The sequence below is a fragment of the Poecilia formosa genome, unplaced genomic scaffold (genome assembly GCF_000485575.1).
Source record: "Poecilia formosa unplaced genomic scaffold, Poecilia_formosa-5.1.2 Scaffold72, whole genome shotgun sequence".
In the NCBI taxonomy this organism is placed as follows: domain Eukaryota; kingdom Metazoa; phylum Chordata; class Actinopteri; order Cyprinodontiformes; family Poeciliidae; genus Poecilia; species Poecilia formosa.
This window is the reverse complement of record NW_006800011.1, coordinates 2,250,487-2,275,239: the sequence shown is the minus strand read 5'-3', so window position 1 is coordinate 2,275,239 and position 24,753 is coordinate 2,250,487. Positions and strand designations below refer to the sequence as shown.

At 38.1% G+C, this 24,753-nt stretch overlaps 1 protein-coding gene across 2 annotated transcripts in view; it reads right to left on the bottom strand.

Moving 5' to 3' along the window:
- gpr158a (G protein-coupled receptor 158a) overlaps window positions 1–24,753 on the bottom strand; it is a 71,191-nt gene that overhangs the window by 41,723 nt on the left and 4,715 nt on the right. For both annotated transcript variants that reach the window (XM_016673269.1, XM_007555746.2), the window contains exon 2: window positions 13,146–13,251. In XM_016673269.1, coding sequence (XP_016528755.1) covers window positions 13,146–13,251 — 106 coding nt within the window. The remainder of the gene's footprint in view (window positions 1–13,145; window positions 13,252–24,753) is intronic.

Here is a 24,753-nt window from a genome sequence, read left to right as displayed (position 1 = left end):
AAACATTAATACATTATTAATGTTTATTAGACATGAATAATGTTTAAAAATCATAATTAATGTTTATTAAACATTATTAATATTTAATAAACATTAATGATGTTTATTAACATTATTTTGATAATTAATAATGTTCAAAAAACATTATTCATGTCTAATAAACATTAATACATTATTAATGTTTATTAGACATGAATAATGTTTAAAAATATTATTGTTTTTAAAACATTATTCAAATTTTTTTTTTAAATATTAACAATGTTTAAACATTTATTAAGTAATGTTTAAAACAAAAAATGTTTTTTAAACATTATTATTGTTTAAAAAGTAATTATTAGTGTTTTTAAAAACTGGAAATTACTAATTTCACATATTTTTATTAAGGTTTTTTAATGCTAAATAATTAATGTATCAATGTCAGAATTTTAGGCTTTAAAATAATAATTTTATCAAAAACATAAAAAAATTTGCCACTTACATTAAAATATCACTTTAATTACTCATCTTACGTCCGAACCTCCTGCACTTAAACGTCCACATGTATCAAACACGGCTCTCCTCTTCGTCTTCAGATGAAATAAATCAGGGGAATTAAATTAAAAAACAACTCAAAGTGTAGCACTAATTGCTGCTGAGGCCAGGGGTCTTCTACCTGACCAGGAAACCAGAAACTTGCTTATAATTCTTCCTGCTAATTAGAGCCCTCTGAATCCTCTTCTTCTCTCTTTGAAACAAGCCCACGCTCTTCCGGTCCAGCACAGCGCCTAATCAAGCTCTAATAGGACTCGGCAGATATTTGAAATGACCCTACAGAGTGCAACATGAAGCCTGCGGAAAGCTTATCATCAAGTAATTACAGACTGAACTATAGAATACGCGAACAGGAAGGCAGAAGGAGGGAAAAGAGCCATCCATCCTGTACCTACAGTAACGCTGCCAGGTAGGCTGCAAATTACCAAGTCAGCACAAGAGGGAAAAGGAGACAGACGTAGCGTCAAATGAAGGAGCAGTAAATGAAGAGGCAGTGGAGAGTCTACTAGCATGAAAATACAAGCCTGTGGTTCTCATCAAAGAAAAGCACCAAACTTTTATTTTATTTGTTGCATAACAATAAGCAGAAATATCACTTTTAGGGTTAAAAGTTGAAGTGCAAAACCCACTTTTGTCCCCTCAACTTCAATAATATTTAACTAACGCCACAAAACACCAGTTAGTTGCTTTTGAATCATAAGAAATGAAACGTTGACCAACGTATTTCAAATGTGTAAACATGATTAAATCAACGGATTTTTGTGTTTTTATGACGTAAAGCACTTTGAACTGGCTTGTTTCTGACTCATTTCCAAAACCTCCTGATTATTGAGTCACACTGAGCAGAGAAGATATATCAGGAGGCAAAGTCAACATCATAAATCCGATGGCAATGATACTTTATCAACCATCTGTCTGCAAATATTACACATTAATGTTGCAGATTTTTTCCATCCATGGTTGTTTCCCACATAAGATTCCTGCCCTGTAATTTTATTACATCAGCAACTACATTAACAGCTCAGAAGAGACGCGCAGTCCCTCCAAAAAACCCAAAGAATCTCTAAAGTGAGGAGCATAAGAGGTAACCAGTGGCATCTCGTCTTAAAGGGGCAGTATCATATATTTTCCAGGCACATATAGCCATTTCATAGCACAATCAAGTAACCGAGTTACCTCGAGTAGTTATAAAAAAGATAGATTCATCAAATATGCAATTTAACGCCTTGAAATTGGGTCTCTGTCTCTTTAAGAAGTTCCTACTCTTTGACACTCCGCCTTCAGGAAGTCATCACAACAATGTTCCTCCATTAAGCCTTTAACATTGTTTTTAGGAGTATTTCACTGAGAAGTAGGCTTTAAAATGAGCTCAGCAGACTCCAGGTTCCAAAAGGTGTTTGCTAATTGCTGCTGCTGCTAGTCTGAAGGAGCTGAGAGGGGAAGGCCCTATGAGACACTTCAGGTGTGATTTTGATGAGGGAATAACATAGTAACACGATTTAAAGCTCAAAAAGTAAATTTTACTTCACTATATTCACCTTCGATTTACAAGTACCATCAAATATGTATACAGATTATATACATTACAAATAATAAAAAGTTCCATGTTTCTATTTTTGCACATCAAAAAAGTTAAAATGTAATTAAAATTGTCAAAAAACAATATATTACAGCTAACATTTGAAAAGAATACCATCTATATTTTCTATTAATCCAAAAAATATGTATATTGTCTGTTATAAAGAGTAAAATATTTCTTTCTCTTCTTCCTGCTCAATGTTTGCTGCTTTGATGTGCAGGTAACTTGCTTTAATATTTGCCATTTTGTAGCATATAGGGGTTTTATAATGTTTGAGTAAACCGAGTCTAAGCTGCTGCAGGCAAGAAACACAAATAGATGGAGACTAATTTCCATATTCATAAATGTGTGCACACTAAATGAGGTATAGAGTGAAATATGTGCCAACTTATAGAAAATGCATGGAAGACATCTTAGTATGTCATTTTATTGAGCTTTTAGGGAGTTTTATAAGAGGGGAATTTAATGTTTACAGGAGATATTTTTTCCTCTTTTATCCTCCACTTGTCCATTTATTTCATTTTATGTAGGCCGATGCAAAAAGATGGACTGGACAGAAAATAATAGAATAAGCAGCCAAAGTGAAAGCTTTTCTAAAACTAGTTCATTGATCAGGAATATTTTTCAAAGATTTTTAAAAAGTTTGGAAGAAACATATTTAAAAATCTTTACTTGCAAAGTATACTGTCTGAAATTTCTGTGCATTTTATTAGTATTTGTATTTATTAGTATTTAGTAAGATTCAGAAAGCACCTGTTATGTTCCAAGAAAGTAACATCTTACTTTTGTGAAAGTACAAATTAAGTTTAGAGAAACTGGGCCAGAGGTTGCTAGGTAACGGGCTGGGCTGGGCCAGAGGTTGCTAGGTGACGGGCTGGGCTGGGCCAGAGGTTGCTAGGTGACGGGCTGGGCTGGGCCGGAGGTTGCTAGGTAACGGCACAGAGCCCGTGGAAAGTGACTTAACAATCGAGGTTTCTGAAACGGCTTTTCTAGACACTAAAAAACATCTATTTATTACCAAACAAGGGCTTGGTGGTTTTCTTAAGCAACTGGACTGTTTTTGTCAGCAGTTGAGACCAAAGGGTAAGTACAAAATTGTGTAAAATATACATTTTGCATTTAGTCTAGTTTCTAGTGCAAATATCTTAATAGACTTGAAATAAGACAAAACTTACTCAGAGGTAAATTTTTAACAATATATGGGAGCTTGTTTTAAGTAAGTGAATTCTTAATATTAATGAAAAAGTACTTGTTCTGTTGGCAGATTATTTCATTTACAAGGCAAACCTGTCGTATAAGTGAACTAATACTATGGTGCCAACAATTGCATCAATAACAATAACTCAGAATAAAACTGCATCTTTAGATTTAGACATCAAAATCTTTTAATTTAGATTTCTATTGAGTAATGAAAATTTAAATCACTTTTCTTCAGCTTCACAGTTGTGAACTACTATGTGTTGCATAAAATCCCAGTGAAAAACATCTGTAGTTTGAATACTTTTGTGAGGCTCTGTTCCTTTTCAAATTAGGAACTGAGCTACAGCTATATTTACGTGCAGCAGTGTTTTTGTGTGTGCTGATAGAGAGTAAATGAGACAGAGAGGGCAAACAGAGAGCATTTTGACGTCAAAACGTTTGCTTCAGGCTGGGATTGTACCACATTTCCATTTTTTTTATTCTGAAGGCTGAATAAATTGCTCCAGCTCTGAACAGGATTCCAAGCTTGTGCACCTCAGATGTACAAACACACAGGCAGAAAGCTCTGAGACATTTCAGAGGGCTGGATGAACACAGCCAGCAGCCATCCAGGCCTTTAAAAGAGGTCAACTATCAGGAGTTACCCCGAACAGAGAGGCACGGACAGCAGGGCTTCGCTTTGGGCGCCGTCGAAAGAGCAAAGCCCAGACACTGGCGAGATAAGCTCTCCGGCCAAGAGGGGGCTTAACGCCGCCATCAGGCACAGCTCCTGATGCACACAACACACTCCATGGGATATCGCTTTCATAATGACGTTCACAGCTTAAGGAAGAGTCACAGTTTCCCACTAAAGTGCCTGAGAGCTCCTTTAAATATACACTTACTTACAACACAGCGTCAGAGGAGCTCAAAATGTTCTCAAAGCGCTCATTAGCACAAAGTTCCTACATAGTTAAACAGGAATAGGAGCACATGGCAATTAACTTCTAGTATTTTCAAAGAGTAGTTAAGAAGAAGGTTCTCAGAAGAGTTCAAAAAGACAGAGCCCGGATGATTATTTCTCAACTGAGACATTTAAGATTATGCATTTTCCTTTTTGATTCACCGCAAACGATTTAGCTGAATTGCAAATGAAAACCCCTGAGCTGCGATAACAAATGAGAAGAAAATCACAGTTCAAAAGACTTTAAAGATGACCTGTTATGCTTCCTTGAACAGGTCTGGATAGGGCTATGGGTTTTACAAACATGTTCAACACGTATTTTGCACAAAATCAATCTTAGATAATCAGATTTGAGTCTGATAACTCTGTATATTTTGAGCTCCTTTCAGATTGAGCTGTTTAGGGCGTCTTCACTTTAAATCCAAATAAGCTGCTGCTGGCCACACCCCCCAAGCTCAACGTTTACTCTGACATGCTAAAATGGCTGCAAACGGATGCGCAATTATACAACCGTTCATCTTTGAGAAGCAGAAGTTTGCATCTACATAAACAGTAAGAGGAAAACCTTCTTTAACTAAAGAGGCTCCCAAACATTATTTGTACAGCTGTAAAACCAAAAAATGTTTTCACAAGTCCAACATGTTTAGAGAAACATAGCGATGCTCTATTTGTTCAGGACCAGCATAATAAATGTAGATTAACTTGAATTCAAGGGCGGTTCTGTTTGTGCACTCCTCTGTTTCCTTTATATCAAAGACTGTTATCAACTCTGACACATAACCACAGCTCTGCTTAGATCACAGCTGATAATTAGCAATTACCCTATTTAAAGGGTCCTGAATGTACTCTTAACAGAAAACATTGCAGGAATCTTCCCAATTACGATGCGTCAAGTCGTTTCTTTTCACCCAAGCTGCAGAGACGAGATCAGCGGGTTAAAAAGGCCACAGCTTGTTGTTACTCTCCACTTGACACGGGTCCCTCGAGGGGAGCCCTGCCCCACAACCGCGCTGCGTTTCCAACAGCAGGGGAAGTCCCGAGACGCCAAAACGAGCGCTATTTTTACTCTACAAAACATGATCCGGCCTGGAGATGAAGCGCTGAGTAATTTTTTCTTTCTGTTTCTGAATGGAAGCAGAGGGAACACCCGAGACAGGGAAAACTGTGAGAGAAACAAGTCTATGAATGTTCCTCGTTGCTGCACAACTAACGCATGTCACATCCACACAGGGGACAGTGGAGAGAAAAACAAACATCGGTGAGGAGTGGCTAGAGATTATATATACATGTACATCAGCAGAAGAACTACAATTCATCCTAAAGGGGAACTAAGAGTGGATTCACACCAGCCCTGTTTAGTCTGCTTTAATCAAACTATAGTCCGTTTGTCCAAGAAGTCCACTTCATTTGCGGTGGTGTGAATGTGCAATCAAACTCTGATGCAAACTAAAAAGGTGAACTCTAGTCCGTCTTAAAAAATTTAAAAATAGGTATCGGTTCGGTTGAAGTGAACTCTGGCACAGTTTGAATGTATACATGAATGCCAAGTGTACCGGAAATCATTCAAAAAGCCGAAAGCAGACTATGGCACAAGGCATTCTGGGTAAATACAACCAAATCAAACGCATGAGTCTAACACTAGCAGGAGAAATGGCTTGTGGTCTTTGACCAAAGACAAAAGAGAAATACTACAACCGCAAAAATCCACTGAAATCACCAAAACGGTTAAAGATGTCAGAAGTTTGATAATATGCCATATTTCAAAAATAAGTATTGGTTTTGGTGATACTTATTATTGTTATCAAATTGATATTAAAATATGCAGTATGAAGTTTTATTTATCTGTGTTCTTTGTTGTTTTTAAGAGGCTTCTAGCTGAGAAACAGAGGTGTATTTTAATCACAGTTGGTCCATTCAGACGGAAAAAAGCTTTCAAATGAACCAAATCTGATAATTTATGTCACATTATCTTGTCAGGTCATCAGAAAGCTGTGCAGGCAGCATTTTTACACTTTTATTCAAGTGCTCTACATGTCCTCTTGCAGGCCTGGCAATGCAGACAAAGAATTTGTTATCACAGCAGGGCATACAACACAAGGCCATTGTGTGATGTGTTTGATCCTGTAAGACATGGAGGCTGCAGGTACAGATTGGAGCACAATGAAAGGTTCACGACCTGAAGGGTCTGCGTTGTAGATTGAAACTGTTCACTGTCAGACTTTCCTCTTGTCTCAATGCTTGTGCATAACTGAGGTCCACAATTCTCTTCATAATATCTTGGATGGTGTGTTTTGAATTTTCCATTAGGTCTGGCATAGGGGTGCACCGACAAATTGACAAGTCGATTATTCGGCCACAATTTCCTTAATTTTGAGAAATCGGCGATCGGCCGATACATATGACGATCATATCTACTTTGGCAAAGGTCTAAAAGTCAACTGCTGTCCTCTTTTGCTTCCCATGAGATATGTTTGATTGACAGACCAGCCCACCAGGTCATGGGCGCACATTTGCAGTTAACTCAGTAACTTTCTTGCAACACACACAAAAAAGAAATCAGTCAGTCAAAATCTGAATGAGCAGGTCAGGCGTCCTACTCTCCCTCAGGATCATTTACACCCAACAAGTTTTTCATTCTGCACGCAGTCCGGAGGGGTTGCTCTGACCCTGTGTGCTCTTTTATGAAGTTTTTTGTTTGTGTGGTTCTGGAAACTGATGAGACAATCCCTCCGCTTCCCTGTTGTCCGACCGTGACATTTGCCGCACTTTTTCTCATCGCCACATTAAGACAGGGAAGGTTAAGGATTGGTAATCAGCTAGAAAACTGCAACAGGTGCACCTCCCGCCAGTCTGACAAGGTAGCTTGTTTGAGGTTTTATTATAATTATTGAGCTATACTTATTTATTATTATTTTATTTTTTTATTTATTTGACTTGTCTCTGAGAGTTGCTACTTTTTAAATGTTGTTGCTTTCTTTTGTGCACAATGACAATAAAATGAATTCTGATTCTGACCTGAAAAACATCCAAATTCCCATTTTGCGCCTTTTCTGTACATCCATTTGGGGCTCAGCTGCTTCTAAAAACAGCCAAAGCTTTTTTGGCAATAAGTTAATGTTTTTTTGTGTATGGAATATGAGCCATTTCAAATACGTCCAGATTTTTTGGTCACATTCCACAAGCATTGTGCTGTTACCTAGCAACCCCAGCCAAGCCCAGACTTGTAACCTAGCAACCCAAGTGGAACTCCAGCACATTTGATAAGCTCATTTTACTGCTGTATATATAATGGTTGATAAAAAAGACAAATGTTTTGCTGACTTATTTTTGGTTGTTCTTTAACACATATCAATATTTTAGCTAATCTGACTGACACACAACAGGAAAAAGTTTAGTTTAATTGTGAGGAAAAAAAGGTCACATCTCTTTTTTGTAGCATGAGCAAATAGTTTGTTTCCATTTTATTTGTGAAAAACACACAATAATAATCAGAACATTTTGTTGGTGAAAGCTCCAGAAAAGATTTTGAGGGTGTAAATGATGATTTCTGATTGGTGGTTTCTGCTCCCTTCATTCAGCAGTCGTTTTTCTGGCGGCCGCAGTAATCATTTAAGTTATGTGTCACTGCCTTTCACTGGCTCCGGTTCCCCAGGGCCCAACCACTTGTTCTGAGCAATAAGCTAATTGATTGAAACATTCATCATCATCCAGGACCACGTTCTGCCATGAGACATGCCCCGAGGGCGGCCATGTCCCAACGAGCGACAAAACACACTAATGAAAGTGCTGACAGTGAAAGATGGGAGAAAATGTTCACCTTCAGCAGCACAAGTTCGCTTCTCAAACAGGAAATCCAGTTGCATTTCTAGATGATCATTTTTGTGTTTGTTATTAACACAATTTGGTTATGAGGCAGACGTACAAACATTATCAAGGGAATTGTTATGTTAGCACTTAACTAAACAAATGCAGTCAAACTTAATTAATTAGAATATATTGCTTTTGACATGAAAGCTCCTATAAATCAAACATGAGTTATATTTTGTTTGCTGGGGAAAACTGTGATATTAAAAACCAAACACAAATCTACAAGTAAAAACTGAATTTATGTTTGTCAGATTAAAAGCACCTTTTGAAAACAACCTAGCAGGTATCAAATATATTTTTGAATGTTTTTTATTGATTCATTAACTGTAAGCAAGAATTAATCATCTTTAACACAAATAAAACCTTTAAGACTAATGTCTGAGGTGAAATAATCATTACAATGGACTTAACTTGGGAGCTGAGTTCCAAAAGTGCACAGACTTTTCATTAATATTATAATTTACACTCATGAGAAGTGCTTGCTGATTTGTGATGTTACATTCGGGAGGGATGTTAAAGAGCTAATTTAACAAAAAAACCACAGCTGGAATAATGTTTTTAGCCCTTTAACTGGTTTTAGAAGCAGTAAAAAGAAGAACAAAATGTTATTTTTGGCATAACAGGTCCCGTTTAAGTCTTGAAAGATCGTTCCTGAAAAGCAGAAAAGCAGAAGTGGAGCCTCCTGCACAAACAAATTACCAAAAATTCAAATTTGTCTGCACAAAAACTGCTGACATGCAAAAAATGTAATTTCATATGAAAACGTTCACTGGACAAAGGGATTCTTATTTTTTAAACCAGCTTTAATGCTGTTTGAATCAAATAAAACATGTTGCATATCTTGAATTAAAGAGTTTATTTTCTAACAGTATGTAACAGAAATAGCATTGGTTCATTTTTATCAGTTTCTACATTGCAGATGTGAACATTTTTTTACTTCAGATATGTGATCAAAGTTAAAACCATAGCAGACCAAGTTGCATTTCCAGAAGGTGAGCCGTCCCTTGTCACCTCTAACTTCCCTAACTTCCCTAGAAAGCTGTAACAGATATGGCTATAGCTTACTGTAATTTCTATTTGCATAGACGTGTAATTTATCTTTTGTTTATGGAACCGGCATGACACTAATGAGCACTTGTGCACAAAGAAGCTGTCATACAGGGAAGAACGCACACCGCCGCGCGCTACGACCACAACGACGTCTTATCAGTCGAGCAAAGTTCAGACACACTCCTGCGCTGACAGCACACACAGATCTGTGTTTTTCAAACAAACATGCCTTCAACCATGTGTTTCCATCTTTACACACACACACACACACACACACACACACACACACACGGTCAAAGCCACTCTTCTTGAATATACGAGGAGAGTGGAAGTACTCAGACAAAGAGAGTGATTAATTATTAACAGAGGCTCACTACCATACATTACAACACATGCATTATGAAGGAGGTTCATCTGCAGAGTGTCTGTGAAATCTATCAGTCTTCAAGAGGCTGAAGCTCGTTTCACTGGCTCACCTCATCTGGAAACGTTAATAAGCTTCAATAAGTCTAATAATTGGGAAACTGTTGGGTTTTCCGTCTGTAACTGTCAAATCCTGACCTTATGATGAAATGTCAATCTTTAATTTCTGTATATTTCTCTTTAAATGTTTGGCACTAACCAAATAAATCATTTCAGAAAAAATGAACCTCATAGCAGGTGTGGAGAACGGAGGTGGAAGTATCATGCTTAGCGCTTTGTCTAATGCATAAACCAATATGTTTACCTGTAAATAAATTGTTTTCTCCAGTAGACATCAATATGTGATCATTTCTTATTTAAAGTGGTCAGGCAGAAGAAAACCTTTAATGCTGTAGGCTGCTAAGTACATGAACAGGCTTCATCCTATTCATCTTCTGGTAAACTCTGGGCTTGTAAAGTACTATTATTTTTGTTGTATGTGTCTAATTTGGATAATTTATCAAATTGATCTCATTTTTTCTCAATATTACATGTTGACTTTTATGGTCTCTCTTTGGTTAGATATGTTTTTATACATTTTACTTCTGTGATGATAGGTTAAGGAAAAAACAACATGCTTTGGTTAAAAATGTCCCTTTCACCAGCTAACAAATGTAAATTGTACAACTTTGTGCTGATTAAAATTTGACAACGGCTGAATGTTTAACACTAAGGCAGGGAACAAAATGAGAATAACCAAAGTTTGAGCCAGAAAACCTGCTAAGCCTGGTGGCCAGTCATTCATCCAGTGGCCCGTCGTGTTTTTGAGTTAAAAAATGTTTAAAGTCAACAGGAAATTTGAAAATATTACTTGATAAGGTAACACTTTATTTGAAGGGGGGTGAATAAGACTGACATGACACTGTCATAAACATGACATAACACCTGTCATGAACATGAATAAGCCTTCATGAATATTTATGACTGTTGTCATAAAGCGTCATTCGGTAAATTAAGACACTTTTAAAACAAAGTTGACATCATTCAAAATGTCTTTGTTATGACAAATTGACATTAACCAAGAAATCATTACTGATATAAATTTGTTATAAAAGTATTAGGTAACTTTATGTTATTAAAGGTAAAGTTTAAACAGTAATGATTTATTGGTCAATGTCAAGTTGTTATAACTAATACATTTTGAATAATGTCAACTTTGTATTAAAAGTGTCAAAATTTACCAAATGACGCTTTATGACAACAGTCATAAATATTCATGAAGGCTTATTCATGTTCATGACAGGTGTTATGTCATGTTAATGACAGGTGTTATGTCATGTTAATGACAGTGTCATGACAGTCTTATTCACGCCCCTTCAAATAAAGTGTTACCCTTGATAATTATGTGTTATTGAAAGATTGGAAGATTAACACCTGAACACCAACTATAAAGGCTTAAAAATGCAAACATTTTATAAAGAGTTAAATAAGAGTTAAATAAATAAACGATGCTAAGCCACATACATTTCCTCTACTCTTTCATCTCAGTTTCCATCTGCTGAATGTTTTACTTGGGTTTTATGCTCTGACCCTGGAAGCAGACTCTTGAGACTTGAGCCTCTTTTTGTTGCTAATGGGAACAAACTTACTCTGCTTGTTTCATGCAAGGTGGTGCATTCAGTGTCAACAGACAAAAACACATCGTATTTCATCGCAGGGCGGCCTTGATGGAGGTAATAACTGAGACGAGTTGTAGCTGCCCGTCATAAAACTTCATGAGGAATCTTTATTCCCTACAACCATTTTTTCAAGCAATCTTTAAGAATCTATAATGGAGAATGATGGAATGTTTAAATTTATATTTAGAGTTTGTTTAATTTAGTTCTGATACAGTTTGTGTGGTAAGGTACTTTGTTATGTCTCTTTGTAATGTTTGTAAGATATTGAAGCAGTTTTGTGTTTAATCTAATTTTGTTAAGGAATACCATTATATCTTTTATGTAATGTTTGCAAAGGATTTTTATTGTAATGTTTGGTGTGGACCCCAAGAAGAATAGTCTCTACTACAGTAGAAAATAATGGGGATTCCGGCTGTAACGATTCCTCAAAAGATTCGAGGAACTATTAAAATTCCTCAAGGAAAATTATCTGCCTCGAAGCTTAGCTAAATTATGTTTTATTATTTAGCGCACCGTGTTCCGGCCGGATGATTATTTACGTTGCGCAGCACTCTCTCTGTCTCCTATGAGTTGTTGACGAATGCTAAGTGTTGGCACCATAACATCCAATTTTCAAGTTTGGTCCAGAGAATACGGAGGTATTTCATTGAGTTATTATAATGTCCAGGTTTTTGTCGTTTTACAGGGGACTAATAAGTATCTTTAAAATAACTGGTGCCATGCCTGGAGTACATCAGCCTCTCTTGCTTCCTGGCAGGGGCGCAACTACATATTATTCAGGTGGATGCGAAAACATAAATGGGCATCCCCCAAAGGAAGGTACGTAGTACAGTCGCTCTACCTCCCCCCCGCCCCCCGAGACGAAGACACGTGAAAGGTAAAACTCGCTACATTTACATTTACATGTGTGTGAGGTGCAGGACCATAAGGGCGCGGTGAAGTGTATGCGAAGGCATCATCAGCGTGCCGCCCCCTCCAGACGGGGTTTGGATGCCCCCTCTGGTGCAGCGCCCCTATGTGTTGCATAAGCTGCATACCCACTTTTTGCGCCACTGCTTCCTGGTGGTCGGTTTAGAGCGAACGGCGGCGAAGTGCGCAGCGGGTGCATTTATACCAGTGAGCAGATAAACTGAACACTGCGGGCGACTGCGCTGTAGTTGATGCTTAACATAACTGCAGCTTTACGGACAAACTGGAAAGTAAATTTCATGTCATCCCGGTCTGAACAAATGTGTGGCGGAGCGCATAGTGGCGTTACGATCTATCGTGGCTGATAGATGTTTCTATGTGACGAAGGAAGGTGTCAAATCCCATCGCTAACATGGACACAGAAGCTATAGATGGCTGGGCAAGTTCATCTATTAAACTGACTGAAGATGAATACATAAACTAAAAGTAAATGCCTTTGTGAACTACAGAAAAGTAATCGTTAGGAATGCTTATATATTAAAAATTGGGCTGATATCCAACAGTAACACTGCTGTTATGGCAGTATTTACCAATATTTTATTTTATAAAATGTATTATTTGATTAATCGTCAGAATAACTGACAGAATACCCAATTACTAAAATAACTGTTTACAACAGCCCTGATGGGGCTCCTTAAATAAACAATCTGCAGCTCAGCAGTTGCAACCTGCAGTCCGTTTGCTAGACATTGATGGAGAACTCAGAGCGTACGTTTGTGTTCATAAATTTAAAAAGACAGCCTTGTTGAGTGTTAGCCAGCAGTAACAGTAACACTGAGAAGTAATCAGACCTCCATCCATTTTGTCACCAGTCATGCTGATTTACTGCTTTTCCTTTCAGAGCTTCATGGGGTGGTGGGTGTATTACAGTTCATTTTCCAAAGCCAATCGATCTCTGTCTGGGCCTCATGTCCGGTGCACTCACCTCCATAGTGGTCAGGTTGCATCGATGGGTTCCAGCAAACCAGCCGTCAGTTGAGCACTGGTCGATATCAACATCCTGCAGATTAACGTCCACCCGCACCACGCCCCTACAAGACAGGAGGACATGACACTTAAAGACGGAACCAACGATCAAATCATTGACATTTAGCTGCAAAGCTGTTGGCAAACAACAAAACCTAACATACTTTCTTCTGGATTTTTAAAAAGTTACTATGGAAAAATATTTGGGTAATTTCCCTAAAAGGCAGCAGTTCAAAAAGTTAAGTTTGGGGAGTCAATGTCAGTTTCATTTTGGGCCAAATCAAAAATCTGAATGTTCTTAAAGGGCCGGTTGTGCCTGGATGTGTTGATAAAACTCACTAAACGGTTAAAATATCAATAACTGTTTGTTTCAGCATTCGGTAAGTGTTTCCTAAAATGAAATAATATTCATCGTCTTTTCACACTGATCAGTCCATCCAGGATTTTGTGATTTTTTTTTTATTGGGAATTTTTACGATATTTGTGATAATGTATTATGTTAAATGTGACTTTTTATTAATCATCTTAACGGTCATGGACTGTAATTGGAGCAGTCTCTTAGACACAATGTTTTTGGCCAATTTTGAGAAAAATTTGCAGTAAAAATCATGAAAAAATTTTTTGGTTTTTTTGTTTTGTTTTGATTTTTGTGGTTTTTTGAAAACTTGGCCGGCTTTTTTGTTTTATTTTGGGTTTTGGGGGGCCCCTTAACCGGTTTTGGTAACCCGGTTTGGACCCCGTGCCTTGCGTTTGACTCATCTGGTCTAGGGTAATGTTAAAAGACCAATTTCTGAGACAGATCTTGAAAGGTGGGTCTGGGACATTTTAATTACCCATTCAGCTCCCCTCACTGTTTTTCGCAGGGCCTTTTGTCAGTGACGAAAGAGAAATCCTACAACCGGTAAAATCTGGCGTTACTCCACTGGTGTCTATTTTTTGTGCTCAGTGTCTTATTTAGAGGTTTTCATGTAGTTTCCTTCAGCTGTTCTTGGTGCAGCGCCACCACAGGCGAGGAGGGGAACAGTTTTTTCAAATTGTTTGGATTTGAAGTAAAAGCAAACCGCAGCAGCTGAAAATGCAACAGATGTTGTAAATTTGGTCCCAAATCAAACCAAGTACCAGACTAGCAGGTGTGAAAACTCCCAAAAAGTGCAAAACACAACTATTTTTTTTAGATATGTTTCTCTCAAATAACTTAAAATATCCAATTTAACTCCTGAAATAAGCTGAGTGATACCAGTGAGCTGTCATCTCAATCTGATTCTGGCAAATCTTTTCTCTGTTATGGGAAGCTGTAACTTAACAAGAGTAAAAAGTTACTTTATTTACCTTTTTTATTATTTAAATATAATTAATGACAGCTGAAATGTAACCCTTTGACCTCAGCCCACACACACTTGTGCTAAACTTAAAAATAAAACACAGCTGGAGGCAAATCTATGCCGTCTCAAAGCTTTGTGAAACTCGGGTTGTTCAACACATCTCTGCAGTGTCACGACATTTGAGATTTTCCCTTCACTTTGCAGATCATAATTTCTCTTCACGGAAAATTGCATGCAGTATTAGACATTAATAATGAGAGGAAGAAAGACGATGGGAAGTAGCTTCCAGCAGAAATAAGACAGGAATTAACTCAGCATCTTGGTTGGCTGTTAAACATAGATGCTGGTATCAAGTTAAAGGTTTAGCACATAACTTTGGCCTTCCAGTACAAATTACAAACATGTTATTCAAGTATATTCCCAGTACAGCTGTAATAAGGACCAAAGCAGGTTTAGCGAAAGTAATATAGATTTGATTCAATAATGCATCTTGTCACCCTTTTGCTTCATTAAAGAGTATATAATAGTTCACAACATAGTAATGGAGAACAGTATTTACATACAATATGTCCAGCACCTGTTTTCATTTTGTATTAAGACTTTATCTACAACACTGTAATTATGCCACTGTACCGCAGCCATCCAACTGTTCGGGTCTAATACAGATAATATTTTCATCCCATCATATTTCTTTGTTCATCCACACCAATCGCTTGTACTTCTCCCAGGACCATTAAGCCCCATTTGCTGATGCAGCAACAAAGACATCCATTACACACCAATAAAGAGAAGCACAAAGGTAGGGCAAAGAGACTGGATGTGACTGCTTCAAACTCAGAATCTCAGTTTCTGTTTAGGTTCAGCTTATCTACATGTTTTTAGTTCATATTCCCTCTCTAATGCTACTTAAATGTATATTTTAATGTAAGATAAAACAGTCTGGTCAAACAGAAATACAACAAGTAAAATAAATAATCATGTAACAGCCGGCTTGTGTAACATCTTCTCAATATGGAGGAATAAATAGTAAACAGTAAATGTCAGCTAGAAATAGTCCTTTCTGGATAAATCTTAGCTAAAAAAAATACCACAATAAACTCTACTTTTACAGCATAAAGTAAAAATATGTAGTAAAATCTGAGGCCAAAACTGAACCTGAGGACTTTATGTTCTCTGCTACAGGACAGCCATTTTAAAAAATGTTTACCAGAAAAAGGAAACACAAGATCAAGAAAATATTTATGATTTCTACGGTTTAAAATGTGCATGATTTAAAAACATTCACCTTATTGGTGTTTAAGTGCAAAAATAAATTTTCCATGACAACCACAGTGGCCATCTTGAATAAAACAGTCATTAAATATGATTTCCATTGATCCAGCTGTGTATGAATTGACACCAACATTATTCATTTGTGATAAATATAGGCAGTTTTAAAAGTACAATTTCCCAGCGCCTATCTTGAAAAATGACCCTTTTTTGTTCTTCAAAGATGCTAGCAATGAGAACATTTGTGCCAAGTTAGGTTCTTGTATAAAGGCTGAAATAATTGATTATCCGCTGCATTCAATGGCCAACATTTAAAATGACTCAAGTTTTCCTCATCTGAACATTGCAGCAATAGCTAACGCTAAGTTCTGATGGCAGCTAGCTGTGCTAAAGCTAATGCCAAGGCCAAAGTCGTCTGTATCCTTTAGACCTGAACACCTGCTAATAATTAGATAAGTAAAGTAAGCTAGCCAAACACTTGGATATGTTGTGAGGGACTCAAACACAGAACCTCTAAATTAACAACTTATCTTTTCTAAAGCTAGCAGCGCTAACGGAAGCGTCAACAAAGTTTTTCTAGTCACACATTTACTCACTGTTTTTATTTCTTGATTACACATGCAGAAGATTGTCAACTGTTGCGTATTTCTAGCCAAACTGGTTCGCTGTTTCTACCGTATTTTGACTTCAGTCTGCAATTTGTATTTACAAACACTAGATGGCACTGCTCCTCTTACTTAACATGACTTAGATTAGGAATTTGTGTCGAAGTAGAAAGCACGTCTTCCCGTCACAGCTAACTAGAACAAGAATTAATTTTAGAGAAATCTGCAAATAAAAAGAGACTCTAAATCTACAAATTTGTCAGTGGTGATGTGATAAAAGGTTTTTACAGTTTGTGCCGTAGGGAGCTTTCAACTGGACAAGAAGTTGAGAACAATTTATCTCAGCTGTTTAAAACAAGTTGGATGATAAATAAGTAAAATGCTTTTCATGTTGGCATTGAATTAGTTTTTAATTCTATTTAAATAGCGATGTTTGCTTGAAACTGCTAACAAAGGTAGCCTCGACCAACCATAAATGAAGATGATGAATGGAAAACATACTAAACAGTCCCGACAAGACTATATTTAAGACCTGTGATTAACATAGTTAAGATTCATGATTTAAGACTTTTTAAGGATGCACTGACTCCCTGCTTTGTAAGGTCCAATAAAGTTTTCGTACATAGGAGAATGTAAAATGGATATTTCTTTTATATTTCTCAGGTACCCAAGAAGATGCGTTTGACAAAAGAGCAAAGAATTTAAATTCTACTGGTGGCTGGATTGGGAAGCAGTCGCATGGTTGTACGAAACTTTAACAGAAAACATGGAACAAGCATCACACACGACACTGTGGCAAAACTTATTTGCAAGTTTCAGAAAACTAGAAATGTTGCAGATCATGCAGCGATTGCTGAGTCCCACAAAAATAAAAATGGTTGTCCAATATAAAATGTTTATTTTTTCTAAGTATGGAAACTTATGGCCCACCCTGTATGTACTTTTCACCACTGGATGAAATCCTCCGGCGTCACACACACACACACACAGTTCCACAAATATTGCTGCTTCAGCATGTTCTCCAGGTATCCAGGAGTCGGTTTACTGTGTCCAGCTCCCGGTGGACACAACAGGTGAGTGCAAGCCTCTTTCTGTCTGTACCCTTAATAATAATAACTGCTGGTCTGGTCCTTCTTTGGGGCAAAGTGACCTCAGTATTTTCTGCTCTGCTGCTGATTTAGCTGAGAAATTACTTCCCATTTTTGGGTATGTAACGCACACAAACTCAGTGCAAAGAAATGTAACTTCAGTCTTGAGGTTTTGTTTCTGCAGTCGGCTCCTCCTCTTCTTTGTCTCTGCTTCCCTCTCCCTGGGTGGTCTTTAGCATGCCAGCCAATGTAGACATATGGTGTGCAAAATAGCTTGTGAGAGAAGAGAGGAATAAAAGCAAACGTCTGCCGGGCAGGACACAGAGTTAATGGCTGAGAGAGTGTGTGGCAGAGGGGCTGGTAATTTGATAGTGACGATGAGGAGCAGAGGCATCATGGTGGCCGTCGAGGCCCATGGGCATAAAGACAGGATTACCACAGAGAGAAGGAGATAGAGGCGCCCCAGGAAACAGAGAGCTCAGTCATTTCATCCGCCATTTTTTATTAGTTTAAAGGCCTGCACAGCTAAGAGACACTGGCATCCTGTCTTCATCACATTTTGTCCTGAAGTTAACTGAAACTGTTGAAAAACATGGAGCCAATTCCACATGTTTAGCTCCCTCTTGCTGTGATTTGTAGACATGATCCTGATAGGAGATCCAATGAAAACTAGAAGTCACTTTCAGAAAAGTTAACAATAGATCAGCAGGAAGTTGGGGTAATTTCACAGAAGAAGTCAGTGAGGAATGGAAAAAACTGAGGAGCTCAAATGCTAAGGGAGAGGTTAAAATAAAGAAACTAAAGTAGCTAATCATAAGTAAGTAGAGGCAGCTGAGGCAGAGAAGATGTGAAACAGAAAGTTAAAAGATAAACTCAGTACATAGAACATAAACATTTCCCACAAGTCTTCCTTGAACAGGTTAGGACAGGCTACACAAAACATATTAATTATATTTCTGCACAAAATCATTCTTAGATAATGAGATTTGTCCGGTCAGTTCTGCCTGTTTTGAGCTCCTTTCAGAATCTTGTCACTTTAAATCTGAATAAGCTGCTGCTGGCTGAGCCTTCAACTAACGTTCAAATGGCTGCAAATAGATGTGCAATTATACAACTGTACATCTTTGAAAAGCATTAGTAGAGTCTCCTGCACAACCGATAAGAATGCAGCAGCTGGTTTCTGGAAAGTAAGCCAACAACAAAACACTTGTCTTTTCCAGCAGCCATTGCACAGAAGTAAAACCAGCTGACCAGACATGCTGGAGCTCAGTTTGGGTTGCTAGGTAACGACACAGTGCCGGTTGAGTGTGACATTTTACTTATTTGTTTATTTCATTCATTTACAGTTTGAAATGAATATGTCACATGTTGATAAACAAAAGTTTTGAATGAGAAGCAGCAGTTTTAAGAAAAAAAACAATGTAACGTAACCAAAGCCTTCTCTCAAACGTATCCTACATTTTCACTGGATGCGAGTGAAGAAGCAGCCAAAATATAAAGAAAAGGTTTGAAAAACATTCAGAATATTAAGAATAATTTACTCAAAGGACAAAAAGCAGGACTTTGCCCAAGACTTGAGGACCAACTATATACAGCTCTGGAAAAAGTTAAGAGACAATTGAAAACCTCCTGGATTTTCCACCAAATATCAATTTCTGAGCTCTTCCTGAGTTAAAACATTAGTCTTGTTGTTTCTAAATGAACATAAACTTGTTTTCTTTGCATTATTTGAGGTCTGAAAGCTCTGAACATTTTTCATTATTTTCATAATTTCTCATCTTCTGCAAATAAAAACTACATTTTTGCTTTCAGAGACATGTTGTCAGCAGTTCATAGAATAAAAGAACAATGTTCATTTTACTCAAACATTTATTTATAAAAAGTAAAATTAGAGAAACTGATCGTTTTAAGTGGTCTCTTAATCTTTTCCAGAGCTGCATAAGTCAAGGAAAATATGAGTTGTGAATAAATATGAACTTATAATGAATTGGAATTTGAGAAGAAAAAAATGGTAAAACAATCAGAAGTTGTATTTGCTCTACAGATTTAATGTTTTTAATGATGAAGCATTAAGAACATATTATGTCTAAGGCAGTGGTGCCCAAAGTCGGTCCTGGAGGGCCGGCATCCTGCATGTTTTAGGTCTCTCCTTGGTTTAACACACCTGAATCAAATGATGGCTCATTAGAAGGACTGAGAGAAACATAGACATGCTGAAAAGGTTGTTACTACCACCAGGGAGAAAACTAAAGAATCCAGGATGCCAGCCCTCCAGGACCCACTTTGGGCAGCACTGGTCTAAGGAGTAGCGGTCTAAAGAAGTTGATCTTGATGCACAAAAGGGCAAATGTCAGCTAAGAATAATCCACCTTATTCAAACCTGAACACATGTCCAAGAAAGACCTGAATGCACACTCTGTGCCCTGATAGGAACACGTCTGTCCTTTGAGAGCGGCCCGGTCTCTGCATTATGTCACGCAATGATCACAATGCGAGAGTCGGCCGGGTCTTCCCAATGAAAACGTCTCCTGTGTCTCCCCCGTGATGGAAATGCATTAGGTTGACAGGACGCGCCAGAGCTAATGCGAGTCAAGCCGCCGGGCACAATGCTGCTCCACTATGAGCATTTCAGTGCAGGCCGGGTCATTTTATTGAGTTCTGTCGCCGAGCATCAAAAGAGATGTGGCAGCCACGGGGGAAAGGAGCTGCGATTGAATGACAATAAAGACTGCTAAAGACTGCTGGTTCTTTCCATCTCACTTTTTGCATTCCTGATATGAAAGGGCAACAAAGTAGGGTGTTTTCTTAAATTCAGACAAACCTTGTTTTAATTATAAAACAGAAAACTTAATTAACTTTACATATCCGAGAACATAAATGATAAGTTTCAGAAATAAAAGTTCATATTTATAGGCTGCCTTTTCACATTGTGCACATTTTTCTATTTCCATGTGAGTCTTTACTGCTTCTAAAAACAGCTTAAAAAAACATCCCGCTGTTTTTGTTGGGCAATAAGTTCATGTTTTTGGTGTCATTAAAGTGGGCCGTTTCAAAAACCTCCCGTTTCCTAAGTCACATTCATGGCCACTATGCCTTTACCTAGCAACCACAGCCGAGCCCAGCCCGTTACCTAGCAACCCAAGCAAGTTAGTTTTACCTCCTATCTGCTGTACAATGGCTACAGGAAAAGAAAAGTGTTTTGTTGTTGATTTACCATTCAGAAACCACTTGCTGCATTGTTGTTGGATGTGCAGGAGGCTCTACTATTGCCTAGCAACCCAAGCTGAGCTCCAGCATGTTTGGTCAACTGGTTTTACAGTGGCTGCTGGAAAAGACATATGTTTTGTTGTTGACTTACTTTCCAGAAAACAGCTGCTGCATTCCTACTGGTTGTGCAGGAGACTCTACTAATGCTTTTCAAAGGTGTACAGTTGCATAATTGTGCATCTGTTTGCAGCCATTTTCACGTACGAGTGTAAATGTTGAGTTGGGGGGTGCTGCATGGTGGGCAGCAGCTTATTTGGATTTAAAGTGACAAGAGACCTTAAACAGCTCATTCTAAAAGGTTCCAGCAGGATGCAATGCTAACATCAGTTAGCATGGCCTAGCCAAAGCACAGACATAAATCTAAATTGTGAAATCTGGTGTTCACATTACTTTCTCCATCCAGTCAACTGGGCTTGAGCTATTTTGCAAATAAACTAAATCAACCCAGGGGGTGAATTCAAATACTCAATTTATCCGAATAAAGCTAAATGACTCTGTCCAGTTACTCGAGCAACATCAACGCGTACATCTCTGTGTTCGCAGCAGAAAGCCTGAGTGCTTCTATTTTCTGAAACTCTGACATTTAGAGGCTGAGGGCATCGCATCGACAGGCCACCTGACTGAGCCACGGAGCCCCACTGACGTCAGGAGGATCACCTCGGGGGTCTTTAACCCTCCGAGGTTACGCTCACTTCAACTTCTCCTCTCATTCCTCTGTCCTCATTGGGTCAGGAAGCTAAAGTGGAATACTTCAGCAGGACTCCTGTTGCTATGCTAAGCTGCAGATCTTCACTGTTTCTCATCATGAATTGCTTCTTTTTTCTCTCTTTTTTTAACACCTACACTGCTTCGGCTCGGGTTAGCATCAAGCTTGATCGCGTTTAGCCTCGGGAACTGCTGGGAGTTTCTTCCTATTTGTTTCTGGACGGTGTCCATGGAAGCAGATGCTGCCAGGTCCTCCTGGAGCTCATGGCCTCCCATTGAAGTCAGGCCGTCCAACATTACAGCTGGTTTTACACACATATTTGGAAGCAAAGCGAAGCCCTAATAATGAGAAATCTGCTGTCTGTTTAGAGCCCATTTAGCCTCTTGAAAAATCTCCACCAAACGTCTGCATTTCTCAGTCAAATTCAATGAATTTCTCTTATTGTGCCTCTGCTGTTGCTTCTCTGTGAGCTTCCCCTTCCCAAAGCAATTACAGCTTCTGCTGTGCAAGGTGAGTTTGAAGCCTGTTCACCACCTGCTGACTCATTTTTCTTCCTGTGCATCTCCACTTTGTGTCTCCGGCATTGCATCTGAGCTCAGAGTGATCTGCCAATTAGGATGGCGCAGCATCACCCCACAAAATGTCTGAAACTCCAACAATACCATCAACACATATACACACTAACAGCTTGAAAACACAGGCAGTTTTGTAGGAAGTTAGCAGGAAAAAGAGATAAAGCATGAGCAGCGTGATATCTTACACCTTCTCGAAAACAGCAGGTCGATTTAAAATAGTGGAAAAAGTCTGGAGTCAGCACTCATTCCTTTATATCGGGGTTTCTGCAAGTTTCTGCAACTTAAAATTAAGACTTTTTAAGACCTTATGGGTGAAATTTAAGACTTGTATCACGTCAGAAGTTTTTTTTTAGCAAAGAATTAATCGTATGGGTTGGCAACAGAAGTGATCCAGAGATGAAGACGAACGTTGTCTTCATCCGGGCCGCTCTCAAAATGAGCATGCTAGCAGAGCTACAGAAAAAATTATTCTACAAAGAATCACATTTCACAGTTTTGGGAATCCTGCATCGATTCTTCAGCTGTACTTCTTTGCTCTTCTTATACTGCATATCGCATTACACATCCACTCAGCCAAAGTATACGTTTTGAGTAATTTATTAATATTCTTATATTTAAGAAAAAGTCAGGCAGCTAAGCTAACCTAATACTGGTGCATAATTTTATGCACAAACCTATTTTCATTTTAATATAAACTGATTTGGTACAGAATTAGTTTAAATAAATGTTTTATTTGCTTACACTGTCTTTTCCTCTTGTCAGTAACATAATTTAAACAAAATCTCTAGATTGTGTGAATGGAAAAATTAGTTTCTGAATTAAAAATTGGTTTCTGAATCAAACTGTGACCATAAAAATTGGAATGAAATCGCTGAAAGATTTGCATCTCTGCTTGCTAACTAGCTAGTTTTTCTCCTCCTTCTGTTTTCACTACAAGAACCAGAACCAGTGGTTCTACTAATGGTGATAAAGCTGCTAATATGCTTTTGCTAGCTAGTAAGGGTATATTGGCAGCTAGTTAGCGATAGCCTCAATCGCCTCAAGTCGCAGAGCACAATGAAGGTGTGACTCAAACGTTTACTTGACAGAAAAGTCCCTCGAGAGAAAAAAGATTACCTAGAATATCAAATAATCAAGTCACCGCAAAATTTATTATGCATTTAAAACCGACTTACCAATTTCTAAATTAATTTAAAACTTTTTAAGGCCTTAATTTTAGATGTATGAATTTATAACAAATTCATGCAAATTCATTTGGTTGTATTTAGTCAAACACAATCAAAACAAATGCGAGGGTCTAGCGCTAGCAGGAGAAATGACTCGTGGCCTTTGGAAGACAAAAGAAAAATCATACAGTCGCTAAAATGTGACGCTACTCCATTTTCATTCACGTTTTGTGAAGAAGAAAGTGGAGCTCAGTAGCTGCGTTTCCATTTAAGTTAAAAATGCGCAAATTGGAATTATAAAAATAAATTGACTTCATGGATACAGCAGTTTCAATAAAACGTTTATGCTAAGATTGCTGGTTATGTGTCAAAATTAGTGTATTTCACAAAGTGCAATTGAAACACTTTTTCACATCACACAAGTCATGTAATCAACAACAGGAAGCTACTAGTGGCAGAAATGATGAAGTAGATGACAGGAAGTGGAACGAGGATGATGTTTTTTTTATGACTTATCACATCTGATTGCAAAATTTTGTTTTTTCAACATTAGTGGAATATCAACAAAGTTTAGCTCACATTTATGATGGAAACAGCTAATGCCTTTTAGTGTTGTTTCTTTCAGTAGTTCTTGGTGTAGCGCCACCACAGGTGAGGAAGGGAACAGGTTTTTTAAAAAGGTTTGGTTCATTTGATACAGTGAAGTGTGAAAGCGAACCTCTCTAGCTGGAAATGTAACAAATATTGGAATTTTGTTTCCAAATTGAATCAAGTCCACGAGTTCAACAGGTGTGAAAACATCCTTTGTCATACAAGCTGTATGAAACAGTCAGAAGATCCATGCGATCAAAGTACGAGGACAGACAAAAGTACTGAGAAGTCACCTTGCTTCCTGCAACATCATCACCTGAAACAGGAAGCAGTAAGAGGCTGGAAATACACATCGTCCGTGCAGAGCTGTTGTTCTACATCATTCATTATTAATTCATCCTGGTATTGATTGTGTATTTATCTGGAGGGAAAAAGAGGCAAGCTGGTGTCTGAAGACGCTACTGGCTACACCAACCAGCTTTTTCCCCACTGATGCATCTGAAGGACGGCTGACGAGCAAACGGAGAAATGAGACGTGACAGAAAGGACTCACAGAAGCACAAAGGATTTCTTTGTGGCCTCAAATGCTCCACTGTTATTAAGAGAAGACTTTAAGCCTATTTGAGGATGTGTGATTTGAATTTCAAAGCTGAGCATTAAATCAAGCTGTGGAGGTATTCAGTGACGTAAAAACACCAACGCAGGCATCAGCGCTAATGAACAGAGGCTGGAGGGAAACATGTGATCCGTTGAACTCCAACTCCGGCCTGAGATCAGAGAAACGCTGCAGACTCAGTTTGTTTGGCTTCCAGAGGCATTTCCTCACATTTTGGTTCATCAGCGCCAAAAACCACAGATCAGCAAGAAGCCAAACATCCAACTGTTCATCCATCCATCCAAACATCCAACTGTTCATCCATCCATCCAAACATCCAACTGTTCATCCATCCATCCAAACATCCAACTGTTCATCCATCC